At 31.4% G+C, this 9,868-nt stretch overlaps 2 protein-coding genes across 5 annotated transcripts; one reads left to right on the top strand and one right to left on the bottom strand.

Annotated features, from left to right (window-relative positions):
- Positions 1–2,774: 2,774 nt before the first annotated feature.
- CSLE1 (cellulose synthase like E1) lies at positions 2,775–6,668 on the top strand. Of its 3 annotated transcripts, none has more exons than XM_039041896.2 (8): positions 2,775–3,239; positions 3,784–4,093; positions 4,280–4,420; positions 4,599–4,730; positions 4,957–5,169; positions 5,240–5,464; positions 5,547–5,894; positions 5,988–6,668. In XM_039041896.2, exons 1-8 carry the CDS (start codon positions 2,971–2,973, stop codon positions 6,543–6,545), a joined length of 2,196 nt encoding a protein of 731 aa, XP_038897824.1. In that variant the 5' UTR covers positions 2,775–2,970; the 3' UTR covers positions 6,546–6,668. The 3 variants fall into 3 exon arrangements, with proteins under 3 accessions (XP_038897824.1, XP_038897825.1, XP_038897826.1); XM_039041897.2 differs by lacking the exon at positions 2,775–3,239 and adding an exon at positions 3,311–3,528; XM_039041898.2 differs by lacking the exon at positions 2,775–3,239 and adding an exon at positions 3,525–3,691.
- A 138-nt stretch (positions 6,669–6,806) lies between these two features.
- Positions 6,807–9,183, bottom strand: LOC120085731 (protein NOI4). Of its 2 annotated transcripts, XM_039041899.2 has the most exons (3): positions 8,881–9,183; positions 8,149–8,331; positions 6,807–7,189 (listed from the first exon to the last, which is right to left on the bottom strand). In XM_039041899.2, exons 1-3 carry the CDS (start codon positions 8,884–8,886, stop codon positions 7,145–7,147), a joined length of 234 nt encoding a protein of 77 aa, XP_038897827.1. In that variant the 5' UTR covers positions 8,887–9,183; the 3' UTR covers positions 6,807–7,144. The 2 variants fall into 2 exon arrangements, with proteins under 2 accessions (XP_038897827.1, XP_090173940.1); XM_090317814.1 differs by lacking the exon at positions 6,807–7,189 and having other exon boundaries at positions 7,960–8,331.
- Positions 9,184–9,868: the final 685 nt, after the last annotated feature.

Genomic DNA, 9,868 nt, shown 5'->3' with positions numbered 1-9,868 from the left:
CATATGTGACCTTTCTTAGATAAATATTGGCCAACAATCTTTTATCTTTATAATGATTTTATAACAATTTTGTATTTTGCTATAGTGTACTGTTTTTAACTTTATTTCCTACTTTTTTTTTTAAAATAGTTTTTCTTTAAAAAACTTTTACCCAATTTCAAAGGAATAATTAAAGTACAAATTCTATTTTTTGTCCTCAAATTTAGACTGGTTTACATTTGATAGAGAATCTAAATAATGTTTTATATTTCTAAATTCATTGAATTTAATAAATATATATTGATAAATAATCTAGATCCTATTTTTGAAAGTTTATTATTAGACTATGTGATCAAAACAATGCAAATTCTCGAAAACAATATTTTTATGTTCTTAGTGAATCTAAATTTTTATTTTAAATTTTAAGATAGAGAATTATGTTAAATATAGATAAAAAAAAAACTATTAAGAATATAATATTTCATGTTATAAACTCTATTTATTTTTTTAAAAAAATGAAAACATGTATTACGTAATGTATTATAATTATATAATATTATGAAATAATAATTTACTAAAAAATAACATAACACATGTTTATAAATTAATTAATAATAGTTTATATTCCTACCACTATTTATAAATATAGTATCAAATGTATCATTTAGATTAAAATATAATATTTAAATATTCTATTAAACATGTATCTAAAACATGAACTACATCCTTATTTTTATTCAATCTCTAATTTTCAAACTTTTGTTTTCACATTTCATTTTTTTCATTAAAAAATTTTCAAAAAACTTGACATAAAAAGTGAAAATGTTTAAAATCAACTTTCCTTTAGTTTTGAATTTGGTTCAAAATTTGGCCATCTTTTCAGATCTTTTCAGAAAGTAGATTTAATTTCATGACAAAGGAATCGTTAGGAGACTTGTTTTTCTATTTTTAATAGGAAACCAAAACTAAAAATGGTAATTAAAAGGCCCCCTAAATCTTTCCTTTTATTAAATCTTTACTCTTTATCTTTGGAAAAAAAAATGTTGGATATTCAATTTTTACCAAATTAACTTTTAATTACGTGCTTATTTTTATTTGGAAAACAAGAAAAAAGTGGTCACAAAATATTCTTTTATTATCTGAATACTCATTTTTTTTTCTTTTTTATCTACAAGAATTTCTAACTTTGAAGTTAATAATAGTGAACTATGCTCATTTTAACTATCTTACAATTTTGTTACTTCTTCTTAATCATTAAACATCACAAAATCATAAAATCCTATTGTTATATCCATATCATAACAATTAATCATGTATAAATTATATATCATTCAATAATAAAACTGATCATGTCATTGTTTTTGTAATATCTTACTTGGATCTTTGATATCAACACCAAATTTCACAAATGATATACAATATCTATTCACATTAAGTGATATACAATATATTTACATTGTCATCTTTAAATCATGTACTATAATTATGTACACATATTATTCACTATTAATAAGATACTATTGGAATACTATTTGTCAAAAGTAGTGTAGTCCAATTGTGTCTACAATTATGAGGTCTTTGTTTTGAATCTCCCACCTTTTATTGTACTAAAAAAATGTAAAATACTATTTTGACCATAATAAATCACTAGGTTTTTTCTAGTTAAAAATATCATTTTGATCTATGTACTTTGAAGTTTGTTCAATTTTAATATCAGTACTTTCAAAGATCGAATTTTAGTTTTTATACCTCCAATAAATCTTAAATGTAGCTCTTAATACTAGTTTATTGTTGTTGATTTTTTTTTTAAGAAACACTTTTTATTATCTATTAACATTTTTCGCATATTCATATATTATATTTTTGGGTAATTGTTCGAAATGACAAAACTGCTAGAAATATTTTCAAATATAACAAAATGTCACTGTGTTTAGACAGTGATAGACACTAATGAACATTTATCAGTGTTAGTGATAGACACTGATGATATATACTGATAGATGTCTATCAATATCTACCACTGATAAATAGTGATATTTTGTTATATTTGTAAATAAGTTGGATCATTTTCCTATATTTGAAGACAACCCTCTATTTTTTTCCATAAAAAAAATGTTATTATTATTAAACCAATTTCGATAAAAATTAATTTTGATTGACTAAATTTAAGATTTATTGAAAGTACACTTACTAAAATTGAATATTTGAAAGTATGAGAATTAAAATTAAACAAACTCCATAATGCAGAAACCAAAATTATATTGAGAAAAACTTAGGTGGTATTTGCATCTCAGACAGTTGTCTAATAAAAAATTGTCATGTGACAAATATTTTTTCTTTGCATAAAAGAAAGGATAACATGAGATTAAGCATAGCTTTATTTCTAAATGATATTTTAACATTTTTTCTATTCGAGAGGGAGGACAGATTACCAAAGAAACATGTTAAAAGGAAAAGAAAGCAAATCAACCTAAGCATAGGGCAAATAAAACAACTTTTTAATCAACATAGGACAAATAAAAGCAATTGTTTAAGAAGAAAAAAGGATAATCAACAAGAAATTGTACAAAGAAGACCCATATTTCATCTTCTTATCAAAAGATTCAAAACAATTGACAGAGCCACCAAACCCAATCTCTCTTTCCCATTTCTTGTTTGTATCACAGATAACCCTTGAATTTGCTCCTGCTGCTAACTGCTCTGCCCCCCCACCACTCATCTCTTCATTTCCATAGATTTTGCTTCTTTTTGCTGCAACCCTTTGGACCCCACCCATCAATCAATCCACCCAATTCTCATTCCTTCATAATCTACATTAAAAAATAAATAATTAAAAAAGGTGAAACCAAACTCTCATCCAAACTCATTGCAACTATATATATATAGATATATATATATATAGATATATATATAGATAGATAGATATACAAAGGTGTATATTCATTGGTGGAAGAAGCCATTCTTGTGGTTAGAGAGAAAGAAAGGAGAGAGATGGGGAGTGAAGGGTATTTGCCATTGTTTGAGACCAAAGAAGCAAAGGGGAGAGCTTTTTATAGGGTATTTACAGCCTCTATTTTTGTGGGGATTTGTTTGATTTGGTGTTATAGAGTGAAATTTGTACCAGAAGATGAAGGAGGAAGATGGGTTTGGCTTGGTTTGTTTGCTGCTGAAGTATGGTTTGGATTTTATTGGGTTGTCACTCAAGCTCCTCGCTGGAATCCAATTCATAGGCGTACCTTTAAACACAACCTCTCTAAAAGGTTTCTCTCTATTTCTGTCTCTTACCTTTTTTATTGATGTTTTTAATGGGACAGTGTCTGTCTTACAGTTTGTCTCACTTTGTTTCAGTCATGTTTGAATTGGAATATTGTTGTGGAACCAGCTCGCTCTCTCTCTCTCTCTCTCTCTCTCTCTTTCTCAGTTTCTCTAACTTGATGTTTCAAATGGGATATTGTTGTGAAAGAGGCTTCTTTTTCTCTCTCTCCCTTAGTTTCTCTTAGTTTTTGTGATATTTGAAGTGGGTTTAATATCTCTCTGTCTCTTTCAAAGGTTGTTTCTCTTATTTTCTACAATGTTTGAAACTGGATAACGTTGTGGAACAATCTCTCTCTTTCTTCTCTTAGTTCCTCTTTACTGGTTTTCTTTGATGTTTGGAAATGGGATATTGTTGTGGAATAGGCTCTCTCTCTCTCTCTTTTTAATTTCTCACTTGGTAGATATGATTTTTGAAGTGGAAAATTGTTGTCTTAGTTTCTCTAAGTTGGTTTGTGTGAAGTTTGAAATGGGGCATTTGTTGATGAACAGGCATGAGGGAGAGTTGCCTGGAGTGGACATATTTGTATGTACAGCAGACCCTGAGATGGAGCCACCAGCTATGGTCATCAGTACTGTATTATCAGTCATGGCATACGACTACCCGCCCCAGAAGCTTAGCGTGTACCTCTCCGATGACGCAGGTTCCGAGCTCACCTACTATGCTCTCCTGGAGGCCTCCCAATTTGCAAAGCACTGGATACCATTTTGCAAGAAGTTCAACATCCAACCAAGGTCACCTGCAGCTTACTTTGCCTCACAGTCTTCTGAACATCAAGACAAAGAATTTGTATTTATTCAGGTTGTTAATGATCTAACTTTATATTTTACCTATGATCAGATAAGAGTAGATTTCTAACAAGGAAAAGCAAGCCTCGTTGTTTTTTTTAATTAAAAACTCTAACTATCAGTCACAAAATGCAATGTAAGAAAAGATTTCATATGGTATTAATAGTTGCCTTTACTTGGATGGTTTCTTCATTTGCAGAAACTATACAAGAACATGGAGAGTAGAATCAATACTGCAGTCAAACTAGGCCGGATTCCTGAAGAAACACGGTCAAATAGTGAAGGATTTTCACAGTGGGAATCCTATATATCTCGTCGAGATCACGATACGCTCCTTCAGGTAATTTCTATCACTCTCCCTTCATAAAAACGTCAAAACAAATTAGAATATGTATGTTAAATAATGTTGTTCAATAATGCACACATCTTCCTCACTCTCTATTTACACTCTTTACAATGTTACTTTGTCAAACATGAGTATTTCTAATATTTGATTCTCTCTATTCCCAACATCACAGATAGTAATAGATGGGAGAGATCCAAAAGCCACAGATGTTGAAGGATCTGTGTTACCAACTTTGGTGTATTTGGCTCGTGAGAAGAGACCTCAATATTTCCATAACTTCAAAGCTGGAGCCATGAATGCCTTGGTAATTATCTACTTGAATGTGTTCAGATATAAAGATAGACACCAATCTGCGTGCCTTCACGCAAGCCGAAGTTTATCAAGAATACAAAAAATAGCACCTGATATCAAGTTGATGCACTAACACACTGTTTCCACAATTAGATGTCATTCCATCTACATGGATGCTAACGAACCTTGCAACATTTCATGTAAGTACCTAATCTGGTTGTGGTTGTTTCCATTTTCAGCTTAGGGTCTCATCACAGATAAGCAATGGGCAGATCATACTTAATGTAGACTGTGATATGTATTCGAACAACTCTGATGCCATAAGAGATGCACTTTGCTTCTTAATGGATGAAGAGAAGGGCCATGAGATTGCATATGTTCAGTTTCCACAAAAGTTTGACAACGTAACAAAGAATGAGATCTATGCAAGTAGTTTACGAATCATTAGTGAGGTAAGTCGATAGAGAAAGTACCAGAAAATTCATAAAATTTATACATAATTTATATGGTTTTTCCGTGAAGGTGGAATTCCCTGGTTTGGATGGTTTTGGTGGCCCTCTATATGTCGGAACAGGCTGCTTTCACAGAAGAGACGTTCTCTGTGGTAAAAAGTACAACAAAGGATACAGAAATGATTGGAACAGTAAAAACTACAGAAATTCAGAAGACAATGTAAATGAACTAGAAGAAAAATCAAAGCACTTGGCAAGCTGTTCTTATGAAGAGAACACTCAATGGGGAAAAGAGGTCAGTCTTTTTGCTCATCTTTGTGTCTCCCTCTATTCCTCTTTCACATTTCTGGGCCTAATTATCAACTTTTAAATTGCAGATGGGTTTGAGATATGGATGTCCTGTAGAAGATGTTATAACTGGGTTGTCAATACAAAGCCAGGGATGGAAATCGGTTTATTGCAACCCAGAGAGAGAGGCCTTCCTAGGTGTTGCACCAACCACATTAATTCAGATGCTAGTTCAACACAAGCGATGGTCTGAAGGTGACCTCCAAATTCTTCTTTCTAGGTACAGTCCCGTGCGATGTGCTCGTGGAAAGATCAACCTAGGCCTACGAATGGGATATTGCAACTATTGTCTCTGGGCTGTTAATTCCCTGGCAACATTATATTACTCCATCATTCCCTCACTTTATCTCCTCAGAAGTGTTCCCTTGTTTCCACAGGTACACAACTTTCTTACCTCTTTTTTTACACTTCATATCCATGGAAACTGTCAACTGACCTACCGCTGAACGTCGATTACTTTGTGTACTCAGGGTTCAAGCCCATGGTTGATACCCTTCACATATGTGATATTTGCCAAGTATGCTGCTAGTTTAGTGGAGTTTTTGTTGGCTGGAGGAACAATACTGGGTTGGTGGAATGAGCAGAGGATTTGGCTATATAAGAGAACAAGTTCCTATTTCTTTGCTTTTGTAGATACTGTCTTGAAGACGCTTGGATTATCTGATTCATCATTTGTAATCACAGCTAAAGCGACTGATCAAGAAGTCTCCCAAAGATATGAAAAGGAGATGATGGAATTTGGAACTTCCTCTCCATTGTTTACCATAATAGCAACAATTTCTTTGGTTAATTTGCTTTGCTTTCTTGGGATGGTGAAGAAAGCAGTAAAGAGTGGCAATGGTTTGGTAATGGCCTTTCAAACAATGGCTTTGCAAGTTCTTCTTTGTGGAATTTTGGTTCTGATCAATTGGCCTTTGTACCAAGGACTTTTTTTTAGAACAGACAAGGGCAAGATGCCAATCTCCCTAACAATTAAATCCTTTATATTGGCTCTAACCACTTGTATTTCCTTTTCATTTCTACTTTAACTTGATCTTTTCCTTTCTTAAAATTATAGATTTTGAAGATTTGGTATCTATAGTTACATATTGTTCATCTTTTCATTTCTTGGATCAATAAAAGCTTGCAAATTTTGGTTGGAATACAATAAATACATTTACTTTTCTCATGTGTCTCTAAGTTTATGTGTAATGGGCGAACTAAGCCAGACATGAAATGCGTTTCTTTGTGGGTCTTGTAGGTTCAATCTTCCTTCTCATATAAATATTTGTGTTATGGGAAAGGTTATGTTGAAAGAAAAGCAAAAGTTGTATTACATTAATTATACCAGCCACAATTATACATGATGTCCAGTGCAAAGCTTTACAGCTCACACCAAAGGCAAAGACAGAATAGCAACTTTATCCCCTAATAAAAAACCACCATATCAATAATATAAATACAATACATGTTTGTCTTCTTTACTTTCTTCCTCCACAACAACAACACTCAGATTTACATGAAATTGCATAAAATTTAGCAGGACCATCAAGGCTGCATGAAAAGTTCATTGTATTTGAGAAGCCACAGCAAACACAATTACAGGATAATATGAAGTTTTTCAACCGAGGCTTCTAAACGAACCTTCTCAAGATTCAGCAGGGGGACTTTGGATACAGCAAAGCCATTTCTTCTGATAATCATCCACATGGAAGAGAAAAAGCAAAAGAAAACTTGTAAATATAATATGTATGGTAAAACTGCAGATTATTGATTTTCTATAATGACAACCAAAAAAGAGTAGATGCAGCACAACGATCAAATCATTTCATTGAAAGACCTACGTTTATGCAAGAACCAGCCCTCTCAAAGATGAATGAAACTAGGAAATTCATGTTTCATGAACATAAAGTTTCCTAACAAGGCATATATAATCAAAGAGATTTTGATTTTATTACATTAAATGCTGTGGTATCATCTCTCCTTAAAACTAAATTCTAGGTACTTTACCAAACATGTTTTGGTTGCAAATCAGGATACTTTCCAAGATAATATTGAACAATGCTCAACGCAGATACAAATAAATAAATACACACTCAGACCATCAGAAGCAACAGACCAAACAATTGTCCAGAGAAGCAAAATAAGCATTCTTTAAAACAGATAAGGGCAAGATGCTAACAGCCTGACTATTAAATCCTTTATATTGGCCCTAGCCACATGTAAATTCCCTTGTTACCGTGATATTTCCTCCTTTCTTAAAATTATAAAATTTGAAGGTTTGGTTTCTATAGTTATATGTTATTTCTCTTTTCATCTCTTGGATATCCTTTTTTGGATTAAAAAAGGTTTCATTGATTAATGAAAAAGAGGAAATCCCAGAAGCCAATAGGCAATTACAAGAAGCATTTCAAATTGGAGACTAAATAAGACAAGCTAAAATTATTAAAAGGTTACTTATCCTTGCACCAATAAAATTCATTTCTTGGATCTCTAAAAGTTTGCAACTATTGGTTGGAATACAACAAATATATTTTCCAGAGGTGTAAAAGAAGTATTCTTTAGATGGTAACCACTTTATTATCAACAGAGATGCAAGCTACAACAACCATCCAACACCCAAATAGAAAAAGGATTATGAATGTATCTTACAGGGGGTGCCTTGGCAGGATCTGCTGCAGGCCTGCCATGTGCATCAACTTTTCCAGGTGAATCAGGTTTGCCGCCTGTTTTCTTCTCATCTCTAGCTTTGTTAAAAATCACGGTGAAACCCTCAGCTGATGTCGGATCATTAACATCCCACTCACCAAATTTAGGCAATGGCCGACCTTTGTCCTATAAAAAAAGAGAACAAGAAGATGTACCCTCTGTGAATCTGATGCCTTACCCAACCAATGGGATTATGAATCTAATAACCATCATTTATTACCATACAACATTGTTTTATAGCAACAGAATATGTAAACACCTTCAAATCCGATATTAGTCAATCAATCAAACAAAACAAAAAAAAACCAATTAAGAAGTTAATCCAAATATGTCCCATATTGAATGCAGCAGACGGATTTATTGATTCAGAAACGACTTCCAAGCTCCAACAACTAATTAAATCTCGCAGAAAATCCAGATTTCTGCTCCTCCACTATAACAAGCTACAGAATCTATCAATCAATTTCAATCTCAGGAAGAAGAATAAAAAAATCAAAGTGGGAACACAATAGAAGCGCAGAATTTGAACAATCTTAAGCGAAATCAAAGTGGGGAATAGAATCAGGAAAAGGGAAATTCAGCAGGAAGTAATAATCAAAACCGATCGAGCAACACATCAAAGAAAGAAATCAAAGACGAAAAACAAAATTGTAATGAAATCAAGAGAAGGCATACCGTCATGAATTCTAGAGAGAGAACGTTTGGGAGGAAAAAGAAATGGAATTTCAAATCAACGAAAGGAGTGAAAATAAGAATGGCAGATTGAAAGAAAGAGAGAGAGACGACTTTAGTAAATTGGGCTAAAAGTGGGCTTATTGGATACGGAAATCTTTCTAAGAAATTTTATAACGAAGTATATATATATAATATATATATATATACACACATTTTATTTCTCTCTTTGAAGAAAATAACAAATTAGTACATAGTCCAAAGAAAAATGATCAGAAATAACTCTTCAATATTTCACCTTTTCTTACACAGGTTTTTAAATTCGTTGAAATAGTTTTATCTGTCCTTCTCCATCGAGATATATCTGAATAAAAAAAAAAAAACATTTTCGTTAATTTTTTAAAATATTATGCAATCTTTCTGAATTTTATATCAACTCTTATCAAATTTTCTACAGTAATTTTTTTTTTTCAAATTTTATATCAAATATCATATAATCTTGATTTAAGGTATGTTGGGTAACAATTCAGATTTTATGTTTCACAACAAATATGCTTTTGATAAGTATTCTAGTGCATATTCTAAAAATAACATTTTATGTTTTTAATTTATCCCGATTTTGAATTCGAAATTTTAAAATATAAAATTATATTAGAAAATTTTTAAAAATATAAAAAATATAGTATCTCAGTTATAAATCAATTGTTTTTTTGTTAAATTATATGATATTATAGAATAATAATTAAATAAATTCATATATCAATTAGTAATAACTTAACTAATATTTAATGAGTACACTATATTTACTTTTATGGTTTATAAATATATTTTCAAACATATTTTGAAAATTTGTTTTTACTGGAATTTAATTTTTGAATTTGTTATCAAACACATATACGAAACATGACCTTTTGAAAATTTGTTTTCAAAATCCACGCTAATTATCATTGAGTTAAGCTTACTTTAACAATCAAAATTATATTGAAATTGC

The sequence above is a fragment of the Benincasa hispida genome, chromosome 9, assembly GCF_027475165.1.
Source record: "Benincasa hispida cultivar pf3 chromosome 9, pf3_genome.v1.1, whole genome shotgun sequence".
In the NCBI taxonomy this organism is placed as follows: Eukaryota; Viridiplantae; Streptophyta; class Magnoliopsida; order Cucurbitales; family Cucurbitaceae; genus Benincasa; species Benincasa hispida.
Note: the sequence above shows the minus strand (reverse complement) of the source record. Positions and strands in the feature narration are given on the sequence as shown.